At 38.4% G+C, this 27,679-nt stretch overlaps 1 protein-coding gene across 5 annotated transcripts in view; it reads right to left on the reverse strand.

The window, feature by feature from the left end:
* LOC119787790 (vacuolar protein sorting-associated protein 13B-like) overlaps positions 1 to 27,679 on the reverse strand; it is a 474,173-nt gene that overhangs the window by 282,730 nt on the left and 163,764 nt on the right. For all 5 annotated transcript variants that reach the window (XM_038291827.1, XM_038291828.1, XM_038291826.1 and 2 more), the window contains 2 exons: positions 16,795 to 16,904; positions 10,490 to 10,622 (listed from right to left, as the gene is read on the reverse strand). In XM_038291827.1, the coding sequence (XP_038147755.1) occupies positions 10,490 to 10,622; positions 16,795 to 16,904 (243 nt within the window). The remainder of the gene's footprint in view (positions 1 to 10,489; positions 10,623 to 16,794; positions 16,905 to 27,679) is intronic.

A 27,679-nucleotide genomic window follows, 5' to 3' on the forward strand; every position in this document is an offset into this window, starting at 1 on the left:
ATCTCCTAAAACACAGTAAACCATATCCCATGATTGAAAGCCCTGTCCTGCTCTGGAGCCTTATTCCATAGTTGTCATAAATAGGACTGAGGTCACAGGACTATTCTGTATTTTCTGACACAGTCTTACCAAATGTCACAAAAATACAAAAGCAATAACAAAATGTTACTAGGGAAATAGGAAAATCAGATGGTTAGTTCACATAGTGCATGACTGTTATGGTAACATACCACTGGCCAATTTTCTAGCCAAAAGTCCTATAGTTAGGATATACCTTGGAATTGTATTATTTTTAGGTAAAAAGATCATAGTTAATTCGTGTTCCTTTTTTGCCCATTGCTTTTAAAGGATAATTAATGGATAATTAGTTTATTTAAAATAGTGCAATGATGTAAAGGAAGAAAAATCACCATACTGCTCCAGTCCAGTGGGGGGCAGTAAGAAAAAACTAAGAATAAACAAAAGCCTGACAGAATATCTTGACATTTGTTTACAAAATAGATATAGGAGCAAAGCTGTTATTTGTCCTGTCCGTTGGCCCAAATTTTTTATCACAAAAACTAGCGTTATATGTAAATCTTGTATAAAGTAGAAAACACAGGTCTTGAAAGGCAGTTTAGTTGAATTCAAAAGACTTTAAAAAAGGGTCCACTAATCTTTATTGCAAACACATGAGTTCGACCTTCAACAATCCTGTGATAATCTAAAAATCGTGTCTTCAGACCGGTGTTTGTAACATTTAGTTCCCCTGAAATAATCTTCCCCCTTAAAGCCTGTGTTTACCATTATAGATATGGTGACTCAAGTGGGTCCTGATTTCTTTAAATTTAGGTGTAAGATATAACTTCTTTGGGCTAAGGTATAAGTCATGACTTCTTTAGGTTTAGTTGTCACAAATTCTTTAGGTTTAGCTATAAGTCATGACTTCTTTGGGTTTAGGTATGTCGTGACCTTGTTAGGTTTAGTTATAAGTCATGACTTCTTTGGGTTTAGTAATGAATCATGATTTCTTTGTGTTTAGTTGCAAGTCGCAACTTCTTTGGGTTTAGGTATAAGTCATGACTTCTTATGGTTTAGTTATAAGTCATGGCTTCTTAAGGTTCAGTTATAAGTCATGACTTCTTATGGTTTAGTTATAAGTCATGACATTGGATATACTTATAAACCATGACTTCTTTTGGTTTAGGTATAAGTCATGACTTCTTAAGGTTCAGGTATAAGTCATGACTTCTTTAGGTTTAGTTATAAGTCACATCATTGAATGTACTTATAAATCATGACTTCTTTGGGTTTAGGTATAAGTCATGACCTCGTTAGGTTTAGTTATAAGTCATGACTTCTTTGGGTTAAGTAGTGAATCATGATTTCTTTGGGTTTAGTTATAAGTCACAACTTCTTTTGGTTTAGGTATAAGTCACAACTTCTTTAGGTTTAGTTATAAGTCATGGCTTCTTAAGGTTCAGTTATAAGTCATGACTTCTTTAGGTTTAGTTATAAGTCATGACATTGGATGTACTTATAAACCATGACTTCTTTTGGTTTAGGTATAAGTCATGACTTCTTAAGGTTCAGGTATAAGTCATGACTTCTTTAGGTTTAGTTATAAGTCACATCATTGAATGTACTTATAAATCATGACTTCTTTGGGTTTAGGTATAAGTCATGACCTCGTTAGGTTTAGTTATAAGTCATGACTTCTTTGGGTTAAGTAGTGAATCATGATTTCTTTGGGTTTAGTTATAAGTCACAACTTCTTTTGGTTTAGGTACAAGTCACAACTTCTTAAGGTTTAGTTATAAGTCATGGCTTCTTAAGGTTCAGTTATAAGTCATGACTTCTTAAGGTTCAGTTATAAGTCATGACTTCTTTAGGTTTAGTTATAAGTCACGACTTCTTTGGGTTAAGTAGTGAATCATGATTTTCTTTGGGTTTAGTTATAAGTTACAACTTCTTTTGGTTTAGGTATAAGTCACAACTTCTTTAGGTTTAGTTATAAGTCATGACTTCTTAAGGTTCAGGTATAAGTCATGACTTCTTTAGGTTTAGTTATAAGTCACATCATTGAATGTACTTATAAGTCATGACTTCTTTGGGTTAAGTAGTGAATCATGATTTCTTTGGGTTTAGTTATAAGTCACAACTTCTTTTGGTTTAGGTATAAGTCACAACTTCTTTAGGTTTAGTTATAAGTCATGGCTTCTTAAGGTTCAGTTATAAGTCATGACTTCTTTAGGTTTAGTTATAAGTCATGACTTCTTTGGGTTAAGTAGTGAATCATGATTTCTTTGGGTTTAGTTATAAGTCACAACATTGGATGTACTTATAAATCATGACTTCTTTGGGTTTAGGTATAAGTCATGAACTCGTTAGGCTTAGTTATAAGTCATGACTTCTTTGAGTTTAGTAATGAATCATGATTTCTTTGGGTTTAGTTATAAGTCACAATTTCTTTGGGTTTAGGTATAAGTCATGACTTCTTTAGGTTTAGTTATAAGTCATGACCTTGGGTGTACTTATAAATCATGACTTTTTTGGGTTTAGGTATAAGATGTGACTTCTTTGGGTGTATGTGTAAGTTAAAGGAGAAGTTCGGTTTTTTACACTTTAAGCCCATTTTCTGTAGTGTCCAGGATGAAATCGAATGAAGGACACCAAAATTTTGACAATTGGTCCTGTCTCTGCTTTTTGGCTCATTTAGAATCAACCCCTGGCTGCTTTAGAATGGCTAGCATAGAGCATGTCCGATAATGTCCTTAAAACAACCTTAAACGTTCTTTTTTTAAAATATGCTACTCACCGGGTCGTCAGCGCTGTTCAATGACGTTCCAAAAAAAGTTTCGTAAAGAAAAAACGTTCCTGTAGTGTTTTATTTAGCATTTTGTAAATCCCATTGAGTTCTGTAGGAATAGTCAATTTTCCGCTGCCACCGGAAACGGAAATGGGGCCTGTTTACACAGTTGTAGTCTTCTCGCTTCACTCTGTGTACTCCGACGTCGAGGTGCTAACGTCTCTGTTAAACACTTTAAAAAACTCTGAAAATGGAATACGAAAGGTGGATTCTTGATTCTCGACGTCGGAGTACACAGAGTGAAGCGAAAAGACTACAACTGTGTAAACAGGCTCCATTTCCGTTTCCGGTGGCAGCGGAAAATTGACTATTCCTACAGAACTCAATGGGATTTACAAAATGCTAAATAAAACACTACAGGAAAACAGCCAGGGGTTGATTCTAAATGAGCCAAAAAGCAGAGACAGGAGCAATTGTCAAAATTTTGGTGTCCTTCATTCGATTTCATCCTGGACACTACAGAAAATGGGCTTAAAGTGTAAAAAACCGAACTTCTCCTTTAAACTTCTTCAGGCTAGGAATAAGTCATGACGTTTTTAGGTTTGGGTATAAGCTCTGTAACGTTAGGTTAGGTTAATTACACTAATTTAAATTTTACTGGTGCTTACTGTCCAGGGAGAAGATTATTTTAGAACCACTGAATATCACACATATGTTGCTGTACAGTGAATATTCAAAGTGGTTCAATTACAAACCTTCACTTTTGCAATGGATTCTTTTGTATTTTTGGCAAAAAGTTAACTGAAGAAGATAGCAGGACAACTACTTAAGAATTCCTAAGGGACTTTGAATTTACATTGGGACTTCATGAGGATGATTATATATATATATATATTTTTTATTTATTTATTTTTTGCCTCAGCTATGGTAATAAGTAGGAAAAACCGCAGATTTTTTGCCAAAATGAAAATTGCCTTGTAGCTTGGATATTACATTTATGAGCTGGGCTTTTTCGGGGGGTATCACTTGCATTAGCTCTGGTGCAGGCTATCTGCTCTCTGCCTTTTTCCATCTCCTGCACATGGTTTGGTTCAATTAGACGCCACAAGTACATAATGGCACTGGTTCACCTTTCTGCGTAGGTGAAACTGTGATATAAAACTAGTGTCAGATCATTGTACCAAATAACACAAATGAGACAGGAGAAGGGTAGACTAAAAGAACTGTAGAATGGCAGTCTGTATTTTGTAAACTGGGGAAAGACCCTGCTAATTATGTGGAGCTGATTAAATATAGCAGGCCTACCCACATGTAATTAAGAAAGATGACTGGTTTGATCTTTTTTCCTTCAGTCATGGTTTGTGGTTTGTAAATAGTGAAATTATATTTCAGTTCATCTACTCCATTCATCGTTCTTAGTGTTATTGTTGCCGTTCTTTATGTTTTCCTGCAGCTCCTCAGAGGAGACCTCGGTACTGTTCGTCTTATGGCCTTAGGTGTGAATTGATTTCTCACATCAGCTAAGGTCTGAAAGGTATCTTCATTCAGACCACCTCCAGATCAAGTGCAAAAATAACAACTCCTTTCTAGAAAAAAGGTGATATCTGATTATTGTGAATTTGTGGATAAAATAAACATGGGAAGAGTTCTCAAACAGAGCCATGAACTAATTTAAAGCCTCTTTTAGCCAATATGGTTATTCTGTGATATGCTGAAACTTCTTCCAAAGCTCCATCATATTTTCCAGTAAATAAAAAGCATCCTTAAAGTAGCCACAGGCAAATAAAACACTAAAATCCCACACCAAAACACACTAAATAGTGTTCAAACTAAAAATCACACAATACATCTGCGTGGAAGGTCAACTTAATGAAACCATAAGCCACAGAAGCAGCGTCAAATTTCATCAAGAGAACAACGCTCTCAATACCATAGACATGAGAAGATATAATTTCCTCAAACTTAAACTGTTTGGCAACAGAAACAGAGAAATGAGGAGTGATTTCCCAACTATATTATGACAGCATGTAAAGAATTTTAACATAAAGACAGACACTGTCAGGGCCTGTGAGACTCTTGGAAAGAACCTCTGAGAAATCATCTGTACCCTTTTCGCCTCTCTCCTTCACTCTGTCATCATCTGTCACCAACACCACCTTGACTCCATAGTGATCCCCAGATTAACCCTTACTGAATCCCAATTGACAGCTTACTTAGACAACAAAAAACTAAACCAACATCAACAATGCCTAAAACTGTCATCCCTTGAAAATGGAGAAGAGTTTCATGTGGTTGCCTCGATGTTCCTGGATGTAAGTGAGAAGACTATAAGGTGCCAATGTTTTTATACGGTACTGTAGATAATGCATCCCCCCCATTGCACTGCCTGAAACAATACCTCTAAAGGGGAATAGGGGTTCATCATCCTATTATTCTTCCTTCTTGTGTTTTCTTTTCCCGACTCCAGTGATCATTACCTTGATAAATTATTGATTTTTACCTGAAAAATTAAACTATATAAATAACTCCAGAATGAAAATATTATCCCGGTCTGAAAGTCACACAGCAGCCAATAAAAACCTGCCTGACTTCAGTCAGGCTACCTGGGCTTGGGTATTGGTAATGAATGACTGAGCAGTTGTGCCAGACATCCTTTAATCAGCTCAATTTCTTTGGTTCTTTTTGTTGTTTAGTTTTTCTTAAAGTGTCTTTTTTTGTCCTTTTTATTGTCTTTATTTTGATTAAATAGTACTAGAAATTATCGTTCGTATTTAAAATGTGACTAGTAAAAAGAAATGTATTTGTACATACATTCTTTTTAGTCTGTTTAGTTTTCTGGAAAGTTAGATTTCATCTTATCTTCTTGACCAAAAGCAGACGCTTTTGGAAGAAAACCCACACTCCAATATTTAAAAAGCTGAGCCAGGTATGGTGCTCGATTTCACAGCTGTGGAAGTAAGTTCTCAGAGAGCCAGCAGCTAATTTTAGGACTGAAAAGAAAAGCAAATGAGATCATAACTTTGGTAGATTCGAAAGAACAATGAGAAGCTCGGCTCTTCATCCGTCCAATGGCCTGCTGCCCATAAGAACATTCAATAGGGACAAATAAAGAGAACATAGACAAGCCAGTTTTATGTGAATCAATCTGTGGTCTGACTATAGAAAGACCTCAACACTCAAACTAAGGTTTTCTTTCAAAGGGATCAAAGTCTTTCATGCAAAAAAGGTATGGCCTTGATGACATAGTTATTAAAATGTTACTGATATGAAAGGTGTTTTATTTTTAAAAATGAGAACCTAAAATTCACCGATAACTACATTGACTGACATTTACTGAAACAGCAATGAATTAAAGGTAAAAGCGAGGGAATAATGGGGTGTGTGAGAAAAGGGGAAAATGAACATAAACAAACAAATGCAAACATAATGCCATAAAAGGACAGCAATGGGATTTCCTAAATGGTTTGGGGCCCATCTATTTTTATTCAATACTGCACCTACATGTGCATCTATTGTCAAATAGCTGAAAAGCTCATTTTTAATTCCAAATGAAAAATGTAGGCATGGCTCCTTATTGGGATCCTCTCGCTGCACACTTTCAGTGTTTATGTACCCAGTGAGCCTCGGTTTCAGTGGCAAATCATTTAGTGTCCTTGAGCGATGTGGACAGGCCGTAATCTCGAGAGCAGGTAGGATGTACTGTTGTTCAAAAAAGGACTTTTTTACAAAAAAACTGTCCACCGTACCTTTAAGCCTCTGTGAAATAACCAATTTAGCACTTTCAGGTGAAAGAAAGCTGATCCGCTGGCTTTGTCTGTCTAATTGTGGGATTCTGTTCATTCACAGATTTGTGCATGGCTACAGATTTCAATCACTCTACACATTGTTAGTCCCACTTCCATCAGGGAAAGGATTCAGGAACATTAAGTCCAGAACAAATAGACTCAGGAACATTTTATTTTCCAAAGCTTTAAAAGGCAATCCTCTTTATGCACACAGATAGTTAAAAACCCTTGCTGATAGTCATTTCCTGAACTGTTTCAACACTTTCTGTTTTAGTGCTTACTAAATTTCACATACATCTGTTTTTTTGTTGTTGCTTGTTTTCACTTTTTTGGTTCTTTGTTTTTAAGTGTATTTTATGAGCATTTTAAACAAGTGTCTTAGCCTCATTTCATTTTTGCGGCCTGATCTTTAGAAGTTTGAATATACCAATGTGTTTGTGTACACACAGCAGAGATGCAAAGTGATTTGTATTTGATATTCAGCAGACAGAGTTTATTTGTCTTCATTAATATGCAGATGACATTCATGATTTTCAAGATTTGCAAATGTAAACAATTACCACTAACCTGGCATAAGCCATAATGCCATGTAGAATTCAAATTGATCTACACACATCGATTTAGAAAGCCTAATGTCCAAAGTGTTGACAAAAGGGAGCGAAATTCAGTAAAATCTTTTGATTGGTTACCTGCCTCCCATGTTGAGTTTAGCCAATCACAGCAAAAGTAGCAGCTTTATTTATTTCACAACTAGTGGAGTTGACTGGTAAATCAAACTCTTACCGAATCCAGTCGGGAGAAAGAGCAAACATCTCGTCCATCCATAATGGCACAAATGTCCTTTTGCTTAATTTTCAAAATCAACACATGATATTCCACTTAGAATCGGTGCAGCCATGTTTGTTTTGCTTCAGCTTTCCACCTCTGATTGACTTCATAAACGTCACTGCATTTCACTGGTCCAAAACATTTCTGTGTCGAGGCTAACGTATCTGCTGGCCCTTGGTAAGATGTATTTTTGGGATTTTTGTGAATTTTTATGTCAAAAGTGAGCTGCACAGTGACAGCGGTACACTTTTGTATTCATAGTGGCCACAACAAAGGCATTGGGACAGTGACAGTGATGGTGCAATCACCAGACAAAGACAACATTCTCATGTTTTATGATTTAAAAAAAATATTTTGTTAACTTTTTAATTTCGTTCATTTCAATCATTTATTATTTATTTATAATCTTTTTATTTATTTAAACAATAATTTTCATCATTCATTTTTCAATCTCGTACTTCATAGCTTAGAACCTCATCTTTCTCAAAAGTAGCTGTTTAACACACAATCTGCTTATTTTAATGGAGCAGAACCAAACCAGTTTGCAAGTTTTAACAATTCCACATCAATTTCTGTAGAACACCTACTTATTGCACATGCAAAAAAAAAAAAAAAAAACTTTGAATCTTGTCCTTGATTTGCCTAAATGTAAGAGCAACTATTTAAATCTCTCTTTTTAATAGACACACCAAGGATACCAAAAGCTAACAAAAAGTATTGACCACCATTAAAAGAAATGTTCACTGAAGAGTTAAAGCATTAGTAACCAATCAAAAATCAGCGAATAAAGAAAATTAACAACCAGCAAAGGTCCGGAGACATTTTTGTTTGGGTTTGAGACAAAGCCATTCTAAAGCACATATAAAGGTGCTCATTTTGAGCCTGGATTCATATTTATTTTTGATTCTGTTCATGGTGGAGAATCCTGCTTCACAGCAGCAGGTTGAGCCAAACATCCTCTAAATGTTATGGGTCATCTTTGAGCACCATTACACTTTTCTGTCACCAGTTCACCGCAGTTCTTCCAGCAGTCCACACTTTCTCTGCTCTCTTTTTCTCATCATCATCTCCTTCTTTCTCATCGCCCGGCTTGCTATAGGTTTGCCTGCTTTGTCTAAAAGTAGCAGCAGCAGCAACACAAACTGACAGCAGCTCATTGGCTAATTTGGATCACATGCAGCCTGGTGCTGCACGCTCTGGAGGTCTTTACCGTATTAACAGGAGAAGCGGCACAAGTGAAATTAGACACTACCGTCGGACAACATGCAGACAATATCTAAGTGTTTAAGTAATCATCCAATGATTGAGTTTGCAAAATAAAGAAAGGAAGTTTGGTGGAAACCATCAAACAAACTTCAGCACGGAAAAAAACAACTAAATTCAAAGGTTCAGGCAGTTGTTTGGTACTCATAACTATAGGGAAGAGAGGAATGTTTCAATACATTTAAAATAAAAACATTGCACCTGTACATTATAAAGATAGTGAAATGGTAGATAAAAACAGTATGTATTCCATCAAAAATTAAAATGTGTTTGTTTTACTAATAAAAATCTGTCAGAAATAAACTCCAGTTTATTTGTTAAAGTGGCTGTCAATGATATAAACTATTTTTGCCTCCTAAAGACGTTCCAGTCAACAAAGCTAGAAAACCAGTGGCGGGCCAGTTGGCTGACAGCGTCTGTTGAAGCAAATAGACTTTCATGTTTATTCCCAATGCATCCCTTAGAACCTCAGCTCCATTACAGGCTGACCTCAACTGGCCAAAAACCTGCAATTCTTTCCAATGTTTACCTAAACAAATGACTTTAGTATGAAAACTGAAATGTCTACTTAAGTGATTATAATCCAGCCTTATAAGACCCCTGGGAAACAATACACCAATTTACAAATTAAATCAAATGCTGCTTAGATTTTGATGTTTACAGAGATAAATATTCAGAGTCAAGCCAATAAACAACTACTTAAAAAAAAAAAATGTTTACATACAAAATAAAAACATAACTCCTGTCTCTATACATGCATGGACAGGAGTTATTGATTACTATGAATACTTTGATAAAATAATAATTAAAAACAAACTCTTACTTCCATTTATTTTATTTTCCGTCCATTTTCTGTCACCCTTGTCCCAAGCGAGATCGAGATGGGTGCACACACTTACAGAACAGAAAGACCTAATCATGTACTATGTCTACAAATTCCCACACCAGTAGCTTACTCTGGTTGCATAAAAATGATTTCAGATAAAACCATGTTGCCCTGTGGGCGTATTATTAATTATTCCTGTGTTTTACACTTTGCTTTTGCTACCTTTGTTAGTAAACTTGTGAGTTTTTAGTATATAATGTTAAAAAGAGGTTTGATACTGAGCATGCAGACAGTGAGTAAATGGGAGATAACTCCTATTCACCTCCTATTTATGGCTCAGAATAATATGCAAACGCTGTAATTCACTGAAGCGGGAGCTAAAGTTACCAAAGCTGTGAGGAAGTACCACCAGCAGATGGTGACGGCATACAGTAATGTTTGTCAGATAATCACATCTGGTGTAAAAATGATTTTCAGGCTCAAAAAGGATAAGGTAAACACTTTCAGGATTAACGCCTGGTCTTTTTTTTTTTTTTTTTTATAGACATATTAATTGGCAGGGGTTCAAATAAAAAAATACTTTATCTTACATCAACAAATGCTTATTACTTAGTAGTTTGGTTTACTGCACCTTTTATAGTCTGTGATCAAAATCTTTATGGCTCACAATGGACTGGGCAAGCAATTTTTATTTTTCTATTTTCATAAAAAACGCAATAGATACCTTTTTTGGAATGCTCGACTTTTTAACTTGTTTATTCAACTAAGCAAGTTGAATAAGTTGATTGCACGAAAGTTGTTCCGTTATTGTTCCAAGCAAAGAACATACTTTACAAATGAAAATTTAATTAAAAATCCAATTTAGAAATGACACTTGGAAAAAGTTGTTAATCAATAAAATGTTTTGAGTTAACTCTGAAAATCTGGCAGGAACCATAGGCCATCAGACAGGAACCCACCGCGGCATATTTCACAGCAGATGGGGCTGAGCAGACCTACCTGTGACTGTTTTGGTCTTCATGGGGCTGCTTGCATAGTCTGAGGCCTGATTGGAGGGCTGTATGCCCAGTGGTGCACTCCCCACAGACACTTCATCTTCTCTCCTCTTGGCCAAAGGAACTGGACCTGGATTCTGTAAAGATATCACAGCATGACTGAAAACTGATGATCACATAAAAATAAAATAAACTTCTAAGAATGTTTCATTTTTCTTTGCTCTCTTTCTGAGGATAACAGGACAGGAGTAAATGTGAAACTTAGGAGAACGATACCTGGACTGAGACCATCGCTTAAAGGTTTAGCTTAATATTTTGCTTTTTTTCCTTTGTTTATTTTGTGCATTAAAGGGGTGATAGAATGATTCTATAGGGTATCTGGTGCTGGTCCTTAAGGTCTCTGAATAGGGTGTGTAACATTGGTTGGGCTGAAATGGAATATTTGCTGTTCTATGAGCAAATATGAGTTCTATAATGCAAGCCTGGTTAAAAGCCCTAGAATGAAACAACACGTTTTCTTCCTTTTATGGTATGCTAATGAATATTTAGATGAGCTGTGCGCTGATTGGTTGGTTTACAACGAGCGAAGCTGCTGAGCAAAGACGCATCATAGCAACAAGCACTCACTCACTGAAACATCAAATTGTTGATATGGTAGGGTGACCAGATGTTCTCTTTTTCCCGGACATGACCTACTTTTCATAATTAAAAAAATGTCCGGGGGGAATTTTAAAATCGTCCGGGATTTTGGTCGACTATAGTGCACCATCTGCTGTAAAATGAGTCTTATATTTTTTTTTTTTTTTTACTGGAGGATTCAACCTATCCTGTAAAAAAAGAAAAACAACCCACTGGACTTGGTTTCCAAGTTTGAAGAAGTTTCGCTTCCCATCTAGGAAGCTTTTTCAATTCGCTTCCTGGATGGGAAGAAAAACGTCTTCAAGCTTGGAAACCAAGTCCAGTGGATTGTTTTTAATCTCTTATGGAATGCCAATGACCTGGATGACTGAGAACCTTCACCAGCAGGATTCAGCCTATATCACGGGATGTACAGCTTTGAGTGGTAACTAGGTGAATGTAAGAGAGTAAACCAAAACTACTTGCTTATTTTTCTGACTAATCCAATCAACGCGCTCTCTGACAACCAGTCGCCTGGAACCCTCGTTAAACAGAGCATCGCTTTGGACAGATACGCACAGGTTTCACAAACAACCTCCTACCCACACCCCACTCTATCTTGTTGTGCATGCGCAATCGAAGTAGTTCTAATCCGAACATGGTGCACAAATTATTGTATTGCCTGCACAGCCTCACTCACATCCAGTCAGCGGCCCTGCAGTCGATCAAATCAAAGCAGCATCTAACACAATCTGTTACTACAAGTACCAACTGTGCCCATTAAGATTAGCCTCTGTGTTATAAAACTTGTACAGTTTTCACACAAAATAAACAAAGAACTAAATAGTTAAAGTCATAGGGAAACAGCTGTTCCAACCATTGCAGTTCTGAATTCTCCCGGGTGGTGCCTGAATTTACACGAGTGAATAAAGTGAATGTGATTGGTCGTTTATTAAAGGGGTGAGGTTCTTGCGGCGGAAGATTCGCAAGCTTTTTGGTTGTGGCCGGTGTCTCGGAAGCATCTTGCTAACCAGTGCTAGTAGGTTCCCAATGGGAAATTCCATTGGGACCAAGTAGCACTAAATTGGTGACTTAGAAAAGACACTGTCAAGGAACGCTATGGACAGAGGAAACATGCAAGAGGAGGAGAGTTTTAAGTCAGAGGTCGAGGATGAGTCTCCTCAGTCATACATTTTTTATTTAGAGGAGGAAAGCGGGGATGAAGATGTTGTGGAAGAGGACGCCAGGGCGGCAGAAGCTTGGTTTGGTGTAGAAGGCTTACAGCCGTACATGTTTGAGCCCTTGCCTCACAACGCTGCCAGTTCTGTTAGCTCTACGCCTGCTGAAGACACAGACGTTCATCCCTGTGAACACTGGGACGGAACTCAATGGTAAAGTAAATTATTCTTATTTCATATTTCAACCTTGGCATATATTAACTGCGACATTATGAATCAAGATACTATGACTGAAAAAATTTGATTGACAGATGACCGTTGATGTATGACTGCCCTGCATAAGATGACGAAAACACCCCAACAGATTTTAAGACAGGATTTTTTTTAATGGAAATTTTCTAACTTTTGGGACAATATGGTCTGATAAAGAACAAATTTATATAAATGTTTAGAATGATTTGAAATTTAAATATGACTTCTCTACGACTTTAACAGTGACACAATCTAAACTCTGAAATGAAGGAAATATTAATACCATAAGTTCACACACATACAAATACATAGATGTGTGTGTCTGTGATGTTTTTGCACCTGATAATCTTTTCTCATTCCTCCCGAATGACATCGTTTAAGCTAACTCCTTCAGTTGAACACATGGGAGCATTGAAAACAGCCAAGGCAAATGCAGAATCCGATTTTTGGTTGCATTTCACTTCATTGCTCATTTCCCCAGCCACCCCTCCACTTATCTGACATCTTAAGTTTAATGCTAATGCTGGTTTAGGTTTACATTTAATCCAACCACACCTTCCCAGTAATATCCTATCCTCCCTGTCCCAAACTGCTTCTTACATTTCCTGCTCTTACTCCCATTGTATTGTATTTGCTTCCATCTCTTCAGTTTGTATCCCATCCCATTTATCTTCATTTGATTCTCAGTTTCACTTATTTTTGCGGCTTTTTGTTCAGAATCTTCATTTTGAAAAGGCCAGTTTGTATTTTTCTCTGCGCTCCAGAGAAATACCCTATATTTTAGCTTCTTTTTAGGATTTCCTAAAATCCTTTGCTAAAAACATCAGCACCCTCTCTACTATCCTTCATATGCCTTTGACTGGCCTTCAACTGAAGCCTTTGTATAACTGCACTGGCCTTGAAAAGTGGCCTTGACAGGCAGGAGATGTATACAGCTTTACACAAACACACACTTTTGCTGCTGCACAAAAACACAAAACTGGCAAGCCTATCTTTCACATTGGCTGCAGTTCAACTAACATAGTCCCATCCTGAGGAGTGAGCAGATGTAACTCACTTTCTCATACACACATAAACGTGCATTCTAATTTATCCTACAACTATAACAAATATTTATTTTAGTGTAAATAATCTTAATGTCCTTTATTTGATGGCTGTGTCGTTCCTGGGATGTTCAGAGGGGAGGAAGGAGCTCAGATCTGTTTTATTTGGTTCCAACTGTGATCTGAATCCCAATAATAATGGAGTTACACAAAAATCAATGTTTTGTAAATGAGAATTTTAAAAGACAATGCAACACAGAAATTAAACTTTTCAGACACTTTGGAGAGAGATTTTGACCTTCTCTTACAGTAAATCAATTGTTTTAAATATGAAAAAAATCCTGATTAAATAAAAAGAAACCATAACTCCCTTTTTTAAATTTATTTATTTTTTAATCAAGCTTGTTTGACCCAATAACTAACCCATAGTTAGCACCTTTTGAATGTTTTGTAAAGTGTCATGTCTCCATGACAACTGGTTAAAATCCAGAAGAGCTGCCACCAAAAAAGGAACATATAAAAATGGATAAAACTATCATGATAGAGACTGAGATACGCCATTTATTAGTAGTTCCTGTCTCTTTTTTTCTAAATGGTTTGCATTTAGTTAGCATTGAGTTTGCATTTTCCTGACATTTTGAATTGAAAAAACTTGGAAACAATGTCCAGTAGATTGTTTTTAACTTTCTTTTTTGGAATGGAGTCAGAGTAAAAAAAATATGCACAACCATGAGAGAAGTTGGAGGGGATTTTGCTGCCATTCGGCTGGCTTTTAACTGGGAAGGGCCATTTTGAAATGCTGCTACTGTATATTATATATTATGATATGTATGATATATTAACATATTTATTAGAGCCAGAGCACAGTTGTTTTCAAACTGCAACTAATGCGCACCACAATTCAGCTGGAGCCAAACCGAGAACACCTTCTACTTTGATGCGTATTAGAGTCCAATACTTTCAATACTGACCTAAATGGACCCATAATAACCCTAAATGAAGTTATCACCAAAGTTTTTGTAATGGTTTTCTTCATTTTTGAGTTGCTTAAGAGAGTGGCTTGTAGGGGTGGAACGGTTCACAAAATCCACTGTTCACATATGTTGATTGTTGCCTTACATGTTGGACATGTTGCCATTAGCATAAACAAAACGTGTTGCACGATGCTTGCGCACTCTTGCACTTTTATCCACAACTTTCTTTCTGCCGTCACTCTAAATGCAAAGTGGTCCCATACAGCAGACCTATAAAGTGCTGCTGGCGCGTCTTCCAACGCCTGTTCTTTCCCACTCGCCATACCCACACAATTCTCCACAACAACTGATTTTTTTCTGCTACACCCGGCTAAGCTGCTTCTTCTTCTTGTTGTTTACTACTGGTGGTTGGCTTTGGTCGCAGTACCGCCACCTTCTGCTCTGGAGTGTAAACGCTTCGCCTATGAGAAAATGGAGCAGTGCATGAACCGAACGCAACACACGCAAACCGAACCGAGACAGTCGAACCGAACGGTTCTGACGGTTTTCATAAACCGTTCCATCCCTAGTGGCTTGATAAACTTCATCTCTCAAAGTAAGCACAGTGTTACTCCATTCCCTTTTAATATTTGGAAGTTGGTCTGAATTGCTTTTTTTTTAATAGGATTGGTCAAATAGGAAACTATTTGATTCCCATTGAAGACTATGGTAAATATTTCAAATTATAACCATAGAATTGCCTTGATATACAAAATAATATGATTTTAGACGTGCAATTCAAACCACGAATAATCAGTTAACTATGAAGCTTCTGCGATTAACTGCAATGATTTGTCAGCCCTACTGTGTGTGTGTGTTTGTGTGTGTGTATATATATGATTTTTTATAACTTACTTTTTTTTAAATATATTGACAGATTATTATATCTACTTGTATTCCTTTTTAACTTTTTTAGATTGAGTTTTTAGGATTGCATTCGTTTCAAATTGGTTTTTTTTTTCACAGATCACATTCTCTTTTCATTAGGCACAATACAAACACTCCATCCTGCCTTAAGTGTTTCTGTTGCAGCTGATAGAAATGTGTCTTCACTCATCACTCCAGAGGAAAGCCTGTGCCCAAAGGTAAAGAAAATGGGTGCATGGTGCATCCTAAGGACAAAACCCCCAGACCAAATATGAGCGGAGTGGTGAGCAGTTCAATGCAGTGAGGAATGCTCTGATCTTTATATTAGAGAAACCAAACAATCTCTCCACAGATGCATGGCCCAACAAACACAGGAGAGCTACCTCCTCTGGACAAGACTCAGCGGTACATCTACACCTTATGGACAAAGGACCAGACTTATGGACTTTTGAGGACCAGAATGTTCACATTTTGGACAGAGAGGATAGGTTGTTTTTAAAGGGGCGTGAAAGAAGCCATCTATGATAAGAAAGAAAAACATTAAACAGAGGGGGTGGACTCAGATTTCAGCTTTCAAAAATCTAGAATACAGCAATAGAGTTGATTTCTTCCCTCTATCATTGCAACCCCCACCCCATACAGGGGACCAAAAACACCTCGCCTGTTCAGCCAGGGCAACAGTTCCCTGTAACTACCCTCTTTCAGAGACATAGACAGGTATCGGGTATTACAGGCAAACAAAGAACTCAAACAACCCCCATTCTTAAGGGGCGGACCTGTTGGTACGATTCAATTTGCATGTTTTCTAAGTCAAAACAACTCTATGTTTTTGGTCGACTCTATAAAGCCTCAAACTCTATTTCTAACTTTGAAAAAGCTTCCTGGATGGGAAGTGGAATTGCTTCAAACTTGGAAACAAAGTCCAGTGTGTTGTTTTTTAACTTTCATTGATAAGACTATGACCTGGATGACTGAGAATCTTCACCAGCATAAAGAAAAAAGGAAAAATGCAAATTGAAAAGCATACTATTCATAAAACTCAAACAGAAAAATACAAATTTGAACATATAGAACTGAGAAAAAAGAAACTTTAACAATAACATCCGACAAACAGTAAAGATACTGTTGAAAACTTTCTTTCCCTCAAGACGTTTTTCAGTTTCATTTCTGGATTCCCTTTCCTTATTTCTTTTCAAATTTCTATTTATAGAGCCCTTTTTTGCCTGCAACAAAATTGGAACAAAACTCACTCTGCAAATAAGAAAAAAAAAAAAAAAAAATAAAACAGTAAGTAAACAGCTGGTTACAAAGATGAGAACATGACATGGTTTCTGGTACCTGTTGCTGCTTCCTGCTGCTCCCTCTGTGAGGCTGATACAGTAACCATGTGCAGATGATTGGGTCCACATTTACAGCTATGCCCTGGACACTGACCAGTAGGACCGCACCTAAAAGACAAAAAACAAAGGAAAACATGTCATAAATCAAGCATAACGGGGAAAAAATAAGATAAAAAATAAATTCTTTACATCTGCAGATTAGCTTTGCAGTGGTTTGATAATGTTACCATAAAAGCAAAGATAAAATATCCGTAATAAAAGTAAACCTAGACCAAACCAATCTATTTTGTTATTAGAAGGGTTGAGCAGTAAAATAAAGATTCCTAATAAAAGAATCAGTGTATGATAATAAGCGAAAGTGACCCAGATCGTGGATGTTTTTCTTTTTTTGTAGTGCAGGTCATGCTGGGCTTCATGGACCTGCTGCCGGGTATCAAGCAGGCTTGTAGGAGTGAAGCTAGAAGCACAGTTTGTTTCAACTTCGCTGTTCAAAGTGGTATCACACTAAGCCAAGAATAACATTTTCTTTTGATAAATTTCAATGAAACTCAAGACTTTCATTGCGTTTTGGTCTACTCTTAAAAAAAAAAAAAAGACTCTTGATCAACAATAAGCAGGCCCTGAGGTAATGCATTAGGATCATATTAATAATGATTCCCATGCCGGCAGGATTAGTGGAGGCTCTCTGGCTCGCTGTGGAATGTCCCGGCATGACGATAGGAGGATGTTTTTGCTCTAGAAAGACTTTCAGCAGTTTAACGGAGCTTTGGATTAAAATCCTGATGTTCTGTTTCAGATCCTGTTCAGGCATCGGGGGCTGAACTGCAGGGAGAATGAACAAGTCTGTCTTCTTACCTCCAGCAAAGCCTGACTGCCTATAGCACATTTTACTGTAGTTAAACCATGGACACACTAACAGACGCACATCCACATATTTTTCAAACACTAGCTCTCCAGGTTGGTTTTCTAGGTTCCATTTCTGTTTGTGAACATCATCTGGTCTGTTCCTGTTTGGCTGTGACTCCATCCTGGAGAGAAATAGCTGTGCTGCTGCCATCAACACCTTTGTTTGTAGATGTTGGAGCTCTGCTTGTTTTTCAGTGTAGTCCTGTTTCTCTGACTGTGACTGGCCGGATGTGCTCTCCTCATCCTCTTATATGGGAGTTGGCTCGGAGCTCGTCTGCCTGGCTGTGTGTTTCCTGGACGCCGCAGCCTTTTACAGCTGCTTTTTGAATCCCTGTCGGCCTCAGCAGATGGCCGCTCTCACTGAGCCTGGTTCTGCTGGAGGTTTGTTCCTGTTAAAAGGGGGTTTTTCCTCTCCACTGTCGCTATAAGCATGCTTAGTAAGAAGGATTGCCTTTGAGTCATTGAGTTGATGCAATCAACTGGTTTTCCTTAGGTAGAAACTTTGAACCAATTTGACCGTATGATCTGGTTGAATTGTCTCTGTAAAGTGAGTAGCGGGTAGCACTGCCGCCTTGCAGCAAGTAGGTTCTGGGTTCGATTCCCCGCCCAAGGTTTTTCTGCACAGAGTTTGCACGTTCTCCCTGAGCATGCTTGGTTTCTATCTAGGTACTCCGGCTTCCTCCCACAGTCCATAAACATGACTGTTAGGTTAATTGTCTTCTCTAAATTCTCCTTAGCTGTGAGTGTGTGCGTGAATGGTTGTTTGTCCTGTTTGTCCCTGTGTTGCCCTGCGATGGACTGGCGACCTGTCCAGGGTGAACCCGCCTCTCAGCAGCCTGCTTGGGATAAGCGTGTCAGGAAATGGATAAATAAACTGAATTGAATTATTCAGATTAAAAGGATGCTAAACCAACAGGTAAATTACTCTTTAATATATGCATTTGTTTATCTTTGTTAATATTTGTAATTGCATTTAAAGAGTTTATATAAACATCCCTATTTCCAGATGTAATGTCGGGTTTTCCAATGGCCTTCTTTTAAATTCTCGCCTAAACCTGCCCTTATCCAGTCCTTCATCTTCTTACCCAAGTTTAGTTTTTTTTATAATTATAAACTCGCTTTTGCATCAATATTTGTAAATTCCTTTATTCCTCTACACATACTTATCTTTCATAAGTTATGACTCACGTTCTCTTCCTGACAAGGAAGTATAGCTCAAAAGTGTGGCTTGAACTTTTATACCACATTGTGGCTGCTTAATAGGCTTTGGCTGTGGCTACAGAGCTGAGGTTTGACTTCAAGCAGTTTCATCATCACTTTAGGACAGCGTGCGCATCATGGAACCCAAAAAGACTGGGAAGAGGCTGGGTAGTAAAGATGTTGTTTAATGAAATTATTTTCAACTGCGGTCTTTGGGATGCAGTGAGCCCAGTTTATCACATTTAGCCCAATCAGCAGAAATGAAGCACAGGACAATAAATTACAGCAGCCAGCAAAGGCATCCATCCATGGTCTAGGAAAATACTCGTCTTAATTGCTGCCTATTTATACACAGCGTCTTTCTGACAAACATGCAGCCAGATAGTTTTCTATGTTGCATCTACTGCTGAAAAAAATAACCTCTCAAAAAGCTGTTTTTCTTGTGTTATCTTTACTCATTTAGTCCATGTTTTAAAGATTGAAAGGCCGCAGGAATCTACTGCATACTTTTTCTTCTCGTTTTATCACTACTTTGACATGAGTGACGAATCCTTTGAAGCACAAAGCACCATGAAAGGGCCTTGCATGCTTAAAAGGTGACCTCGACAGCAGGCCGACTGTTGTTTTTGTCCCTCCAAGCTAGCAGGGTGGTATATGGGTAATTACACACAAGTGATGACAATGATAACAAAGGTGTTTTTCTTGCTTCTTAAGTAATTCCTGAAGAGAAAATACAAACAAAATTGCACAGTGGCCTAGACTTTGAAACTATGAACCGTTGACTGCTGTATGAAAATAAAGCAAGCATCAGGTTGCCCGTGGTGCTCATTAATGTCAAAGGTGTTGTTGTGTTTTTCTGCAGTGGTAAAATAGTAATAGAGCTAAAAGAAACAGGGGGAGCTGCTCGTGTTGTTTTACGGCTCTGTGACATCAGGCTGCTCATGGCCTCAGGCTACATAGATAGGTCAAACCAGTAGACTTATCTCAACTCATATCAACTTCTTTCTCCAAGTCAGTCGTCAAGGAAATCTAGGAGCTATAAAGCTTTTAAGTTTGCTGTGGGTTTGTGTGCTTAAACAAGTAACACAACCTATTGGGGACATATTTGAGAATAGAATATGTCTGTTCTGACATTTAAGGAATTTGGAGCTCTTAGGTTAGAGCAAGTTCAAAACCATGTCCCTTATTTAGCGCCAAAGTTCTGATTGGGGTTATAAAGGGCGCAACCTTCCAATTAGAGGGCCATGACCTCCACGGTAAGCAAAGGGTAGAGACACATAGGAGCTGCTTCTGAACCCCAACTGCCCCCCAGGCAGATTCCTGGAGGTGGGGGGGGGGGGATTTTTTTCTTCTTTTTTTTCTTGTTGTCCCAGCCAGCTAATCGCCCCCTCAGAATCGCTTCATTGTTGGATGTGAGGCAACACAGGGACTGTGCGTCCACCTTCTCTAACAGAAAATAAATAAATATAGGCCAGCCCGTGTCAGCCAGATGACTTCTGACAGGTTTGGTTAATTTCTAAGCCAAGTAGCAAAACAAAACATTACGCCAGCGAGCAGAGCATACACCGCCTTTAATTGCTTTTCCGATGAGCTCATGACTTAAAGGTGTCCTGGAGCGAGCTATGCGGCTCGACAGGTGTTCTGCTTATGAGTGTGTAGGTGTAGCCATACGTGTAATTGTCTGTGTGTGAGAGAGACAGAATGTAAGTAAAAAATGGAACTGCTGACACCATTACAAAGGGACTCAGCTGTGTGTGGGTGTCTGGCAAAGAACACAGTGTGAGGTTGTGTGTGTGTGTATATATATATATATATATATATATATATATATATATATATATATATATATATATATATATATATATATATATATATATTGGTGATGAACAGATTTTTTTATATACACACAAAATTGTGTCTTAATATTCTCTATCACTAATGTCACACAAACATACCTCAGAAACCAAGGGGCTCAGGAAGGACACCGACAGTTTGACTGGAAACAGACCCTGCTCTATGTAAAGCCAGCTCTCTTTCTGGACTTATTTAATACGCTACACAAGATCCTGATATATAATGTAGGTGTATGTATATGTAGAGAGGTGGGAAGGTTAGCAGCCTACATTGGCTTACACATGTTTTCACATCTTTAAGTATGATGGAACAACAAGAGCTCGCAGCTGCAAGGGTAGGAAAAAAAATCTTTGGTTACCCTGCTTCTAAAGGTTTAGGCTCCTTACTATGATACATTACAAGAACATTTTTAAACACCATCCAAACACACACACACACACATATATGTATATATATATATATATATATATATTAGTGCTGTCAAAATTATCGCGTTATTATCGCGTTAACGCGAGGCCATTTTAACGGCGATAATTTTTTTAACGTGAGATTAACGCTATGTGGTTTTATGGTACAATTTTCCAAGTACATCCCGCTGCAGCCTGCGGGAAGGCGGGGCTATTTTCCCCCAGTCTGTGCATTTCTCATAGGCTTCAAGAGCGGAGCTCCTCAAGGGAAAAAGACGCTCATACACTGGGTGACGCTAGTGCCTTTTCTTTAAGCCCCACCACCAACAAACAAGTTGAGTGTCTGGTAACTAGTAGCAACCTGAAATACGCTGAGAAAACAGATTACTGAGGTGAAATGGAATCTGCTACGGCACTCTTGCCGTCTGTGTACGCAACAGGTCGGTATCGTGTGTGTGTGTGTGTGTGTGTGTGTGTGTGTGTGTGTGTGGGTGAGTGGGTGTGTGTGTGTGTGTGTGTGGGGGTGGGTGTGTGTGTGTGTGTGTGTGTGTGTGTGTGTGTGGGTGGGTGGGTGGGTGTGTGTGTGTTCTCATTTTTGTTAAGAGGCTGAAAAGTAACTTTCTAGAGCATAGACTACCTCCATCTAGTGATGTCGGTCTATTGATTTTGATGTATTGATTGAAAATTGTTCATTATTACCTTGGTTAATTAACATCTAATGTTAACTCTACTAAATTTTATAGCAGTAGGGTAAAATGCTTGTCTTTGTTCAAAAGACTGTATTAACTGTAAAGACTGTCTTTTACATCAGCCTGTTTTCAGGGCCTTTTTTTTGCCTACGTATTTGTTATTTTTGGCATAAATCAGTATCTGTGACCTGTTTTCATTTTAAAAAAAGAACATTGGCACAAACCTAGCCTGTATGTATTTTTTTGTATGTCATCGAGAGTATTTAAATGATTTTCAATCAGGAAAAAAATGTGCGATTAAAATGCGATTAATCGCGAGTTAACTCAGGCATTGATGCGATTAATCGCGATTAAAAAAATTTAATCGATTGACAGCACTAATATATATATATATATATATATATATATATATATATATATATATATATATATATATATATATATATATATATATATATATATATATATATATATATATAAGTAAAAGCTTTTCAAACATGCCTCAACAAAATGACTTTAGAAAAATAAACCAATGAAACAGGAATGAACAAAAAAAAAATAATCTAGAAAAGAGTGAAAATGTGATCAAAGGAGTAAGTTAAATCAAGGTGTGAGCACTAAATAGTATCACAGGGGTGTCCAATGTTGTAATCAGTCAGTGGGCCTATATATAAGGCTACAGGTAGTTACTGTGCTGTTTGGTGGCATGGTACATACCGCACTCAACATGAACCACAGGAAGCGAAGGAAAGAGTCGTCTCAGGAAATCAGAAAGAAAGTTACAGACAATCATGTAAAAGTTAAAGGTTATAAGACCATCTCTAAGCAGCTTGATGTGCCAGATGAAGGTTGCGCTAACAGCCCAACACTCTACAGGACACTTAGCATTTGCAAGAAAACACCAGGATTGGCAAGTTCACCACTGGCCTCTCGTGTTCTCTACAGATAAAAGCAGCTTCACACTGAGCAGATGCGACAGATGTGACAGAGTCTGGAGACACCATGGAGAGCGATCCGCTGCTTGCAACATCCTTCTGCATGACCGGTTTGGCAGTGGGTCAGTAATAGTGGGGGGTGGGATTTCTTTGGAGGGCCGCACAGCCCTCCTTGTGCTCGCAAGAGGTAGCATGACTACCATGAAGTACCGAGATGAGATCCTCACACCCTTTGTTAGACCATATGCTGGTTCAGTTGGCCCTGGGTTCCTCCTAATGCAGGAAAATGCTAGACGTCATGCAGCTGGAGTGTGTCAGCAGTTCCTGCAAGATGAAGCATAGAAGCTACTGGCTGGCCCGCCCATTCCCCAGACCTGAACCTGATTGAGCACATGTGGGACATCATGTCTCGATCCATCCACCAACGTCACGATTCACCACAGACTGTCCAGGAGTTGCCAGATGGTTTAGTCCAGGTCTGGGAGGAGTTCCCCCAGGGGACCATGCGCCACCTCATCAGGAGCATGCCCAGGCCTTGAAGGGAGGTCATACAAGCACATTGAGGCCACACACAATACTGACACCTCATTTTGACCTGTTTTAATGGCATTACATCAAAGTTGGACCAGCATGTTTTGTGGGTTTTTTTCTTCTACACATTAACTTTGTGTGTGACTCAGATCCAGGCGATCCAATTGAAGGTTTTTGAGTGATTCTGCTGTCAGCACATTCAACTGTGTACAGAAACAAAGTATTTAAGCGAAAATACTTTCTTGATTCAGTGTATTTGGATTTACTGTACAATGACAATGCCACGCTGGAGGAACACAGAGTGCTCAACCAAAGGTTGGAGAAGATCAGCAAGCAAACTAGAATCAAAGGGAATCTTTAAGTTTGAACCGACAGGATGTTTGATTTCCACCGTTTGGGTCTGTGAGGCATTAGAAAGTAGAAACTGAGCTTCAAACATTTTGTTTCTCCTGGTGTCCAAAGCTCTGCAGCCCGTCTGAGAGACGTTCTTCATGGTCCGATACAACGCAAGGAGCTTCTCCTGGACCCATCAGTGTTTCCACCTCTTCCCACACCTCCATTTTGTTTTGTTTTAAGCAGATTTTCCTCCTGTAAGATTTGCTGTTTTCTTTTTTCTCCAAACTGTCAGATTCAGTTTTTAACTTGAACAAAACGCTGAAACCTTCCAAAGGGTACAGACTGGCCGGCGTGGCGTCTGCTGATGCTGAAATGTTTTTTTCTTTTTCTTTTAACTACTAGTCTGATGCATTTTTCATTCATATTTATACATTGAAAAATTCACACCAAATGAAAAAGGAGGATGGATCTTTTGCAGGTACATGTATTTTAGGGGTTGAAGCTGAAAAAAGAAAGCTCTTGCCAAATGATAATAATAAGCCAATTATTCATGGAGAGGCAACTTTTGGTCAACTCCAAGTTTTTACTCATCCACTTTAGTTCCCCTAGTGTTGAAAACCCAACCCAACACTACAGACTTGTATGCTGTTTATTCTCTAATCCCAAAAAGAACAAAAAAAAAAACATCTTGCTCACTCAAAACCACATCAATAGAAAATAATTCACGGCTGAGTGTGACCCAGTCATTTGTCAGCAAGATAGCTTGCCTTCTTAATGAGAGGGAAAACAGTCTAGGTCCTGATTGCATTAATGTATCATTACCATATCCATCACCAGCATTCACGTGCACTGGGTGAACTCTAATGGGCCCCATTGTAACATTAGGGGAACAAGGGAGACACTTTTGAGCTCATTAAAATAAATAGCCTTCTGCTTCTGCTTTCCCATAGAAAGCTAGAGTTGAGCAGAGTTACCTTGTAAAGGGGCTTATCGCTACCATCGTTCAGTTGTCTCTAAAGGCTTTCTCTGCAGTTCAAACCAAGTTCTCTCCATTTGTTATTATGGGTGAGGAAGAAAAGCAAAGTTAAGCTTCCATCTGAATGCGGGTTTTAGGTAAAGGTCTTTCACAGAAACAAGAATAGTCAAAAATTATAATAGTTGGTATTTCTTTCCGACAATAGCAGAAAATGAACATAGACTGATAGTTCTATCATTGTTGAGTCTGGAAATGACTTGGAATATGGGGAGTGGTGGTCTAGTGGTTGGGGCATAGAACTTGTGAGTTCGAAACCCACTCCCACAGACTGCCACTAAGCAAAAGCCCTTCACCTCACCCTGCTCCCTGGGCGCCCTTCACATGGTGGATTACATTGTGTGAACAGAGGCCATCTAATGAGGACAGTCTTCTTGCCTTTGGAAGATACACAAGATAAGGACACATCCTGGAGCCGGACCGATAGAGGAGAGCTATATATAATCCTGAGACATAGAGGCAAGAGGCACGAAGGTCAGAGCATGGATGGCGTGTCAGTTTCAGACAGGAACAGCTAAGCATCCCCCTGATGCAACACATAGACTCATGAGGTATAGGAAGTAGGAGATGATTTGTTTGGGGCTTATTTTTGCCTGATGCCAACGCTTGCTGACCTGTGGAGCCCACAGCTGTGCCGACTCCAAGCAATTTCTCTTTCCTGTAACAACCTGAACTGGAATAAATTCTGTTACTTTGTTACTCCTGTTTTTATAGCCCTTTTTATATGGGTTTACCCAGTTTGAGTTAAGAATAATTATACTAGGTAAGTTGCTCCCAGGAAAAGAACTGGAGGTGAAGTTCCGAGCCGCCTTCAGGGGGACCTAACTTCCTTATTGAACACTAAAGAAAAATAAATTGGGGTTGTTTTCTCAAACAAACTACCTTTCCACCACATACTGAATAAAACCTTAAAACAAAAACAAAAAAAAGCAAGAGAAGAAAATCGAGAGACCGGGGAACATTTTGTGAGCTCAAATCTTACACCAATTTCTCTTCCCTCTTTTTCAAATTTTGTCTCTAAGGGGATTTTTTCTTCCAGTTTCCATTCCTGCTATCCAACTCATCCTCTTCTTTCTTGCCACAGTAGATTGAAGATTACTCCTCTAAAAGACATAGTTTTTAAGTGGAAGCACATTTGAACCATTTAGCAATTTGGTCTAATGGTTTCAGGATGAGGCATTTCAGCTGTGATGCAGGAACAAAGGGAATAAGACGATACTGTGTAATAAAACACCACTTATGACTGGATATTTTTTCTTATTCACAAAACAGCTGCAAGCGCAAATAACATTCTTTGATAAGTCATATCTATATTCTCTGTCTAGTACATAAATAATAAAAGAGGAAATGAATAATAATGCATTGTATGTCTCTGCCTGGATGCCTGTTTTTGTTCTGAACCTTCAGAGAAACATTTCTTCTCCAATCCCTGTCCTGTTATTAGCTACCGTTGAATGAAGCCTTGGTTTACACACCCGTCACTGACAGTTCAAAGTTAAGGCCAAGTATGTGTTTTGATGTTGGAAGGGGTCAGTCCTGTCTGCACAAACACTGGAGATAATTGGAAGTTGTTTATACATCACAACTGTATTTAATGCAGTTAGACATCACACACACCGTGCATCCTTTCAACTACACTTTAAGGATGCAGAGGCCACCTGCAGTACAGGACAGCTGTTCTACGTTAACTAACACACAAACGCAATGTTAGGTCAGCTATTCCAAACACGAGATCATTCCAAGACTGTAAAGCAGCGGAGCAGGAGGAGGGGAGGGTGAGATGAAGGATGGACGGCATGAGGAGCACTCAGGAGGGGAAGACGACGATGACATCAAGGAGAGCTAAAGGTCAATGTTTTATCTGGATGGATACTGAATCAGCATTATCACAGTGTAGACTCACTGACTTATTTTCTGATTCTGAAAAGAATTTGAAACAGATGCTATAAATCATATTATTATTGCTCTAAAAGTATGATGGCTTTAACACCACCAGTAGGGCAGAACAAACATGGCAACTATGGCTACGTTAACACTACAGGCCTTGATGTTAAATTCCGATTTTTTTGCGAAATCCAATTTTTTTTTTCAAATATATGCAACTTGTATGTGATCTCCTGTGTGAATTGCAATCATACAACACAAGTGTCCCACATGCGCAGTAGAGGACGCAACAACATCACATGCCAGCATGCTCTGTGCTTACGGAAGTTAACATGGATCGTAGTCTAGCGATCTTTCTCAACCTTAAAAACTCAATCTTTTCAAGAAGGTTAAACATAAATACTGCTCTCTGCATCATCGTCCGCCATGGTTGTTGTTTTTCTTGCCGCTTCTTCATAGCAAGACCCAGAAGTGTGACCTTTGTCAGGTATTCAGGATGCATTCAGGTCGGATGAAAGCATCCTGGCCATTCAGACACCGGTCGCATTTGAAAAGATCAGATTCGTATCGGATTCAGGACCACAGAGCCAAGTGGCCTGGGTCGCACTGGAAAAAATCGGATCTGTGTTGTTCAGACAGCCATGAAAAGATCAGATCCAGGTCGCATATGGGCCAAAGAATCGGATTTGGGTCACTTCAGGCTGCAGTGTGAAACCCATGTTGCAGTTAAAACACATTGCAAATTAACCAAAGTGTAATGATGTCATGTTTTTGTATGTTAAGATTGGCTGTATTAAACAGGAAGTAGATGTAGCAAAATAGGGTGGACCACTGATCAGCAGGTCTTCCAGGGTGATCATGAAGTATCGGTTATGTGATGCTTTATCTACAAAAGGTCAGAAAAATATATTTTATTCAAGTTGTAAAGGTTTTTATTGACATATGTCTATAATTTGAAAAAAATATATATTGTTTTAATATTTTTAGCAGCAACATTGAATTGGTCAAGAGCAAACATTTGCACTAGGCTTGAAGTGACAAGAATCTTTTCTGTAAAAAATTTTATTTGAAAAGAATCCAATTTTTAAAACTGGGTCTGAGAAAAGAA

Source organism: Cyprinodon tularosa, unplaced genomic scaffold (genome assembly GCF_016077235.1).
Source record: "Cyprinodon tularosa strain WSP-4 unplaced genomic scaffold, ASM1607723v1 ctg301, whole genome shotgun sequence".
In the NCBI taxonomy this organism is placed as follows: domain Eukaryota; kingdom Metazoa; phylum Chordata; class Actinopteri; order Cyprinodontiformes; family Cyprinodontidae; genus Cyprinodon; species Cyprinodon tularosa.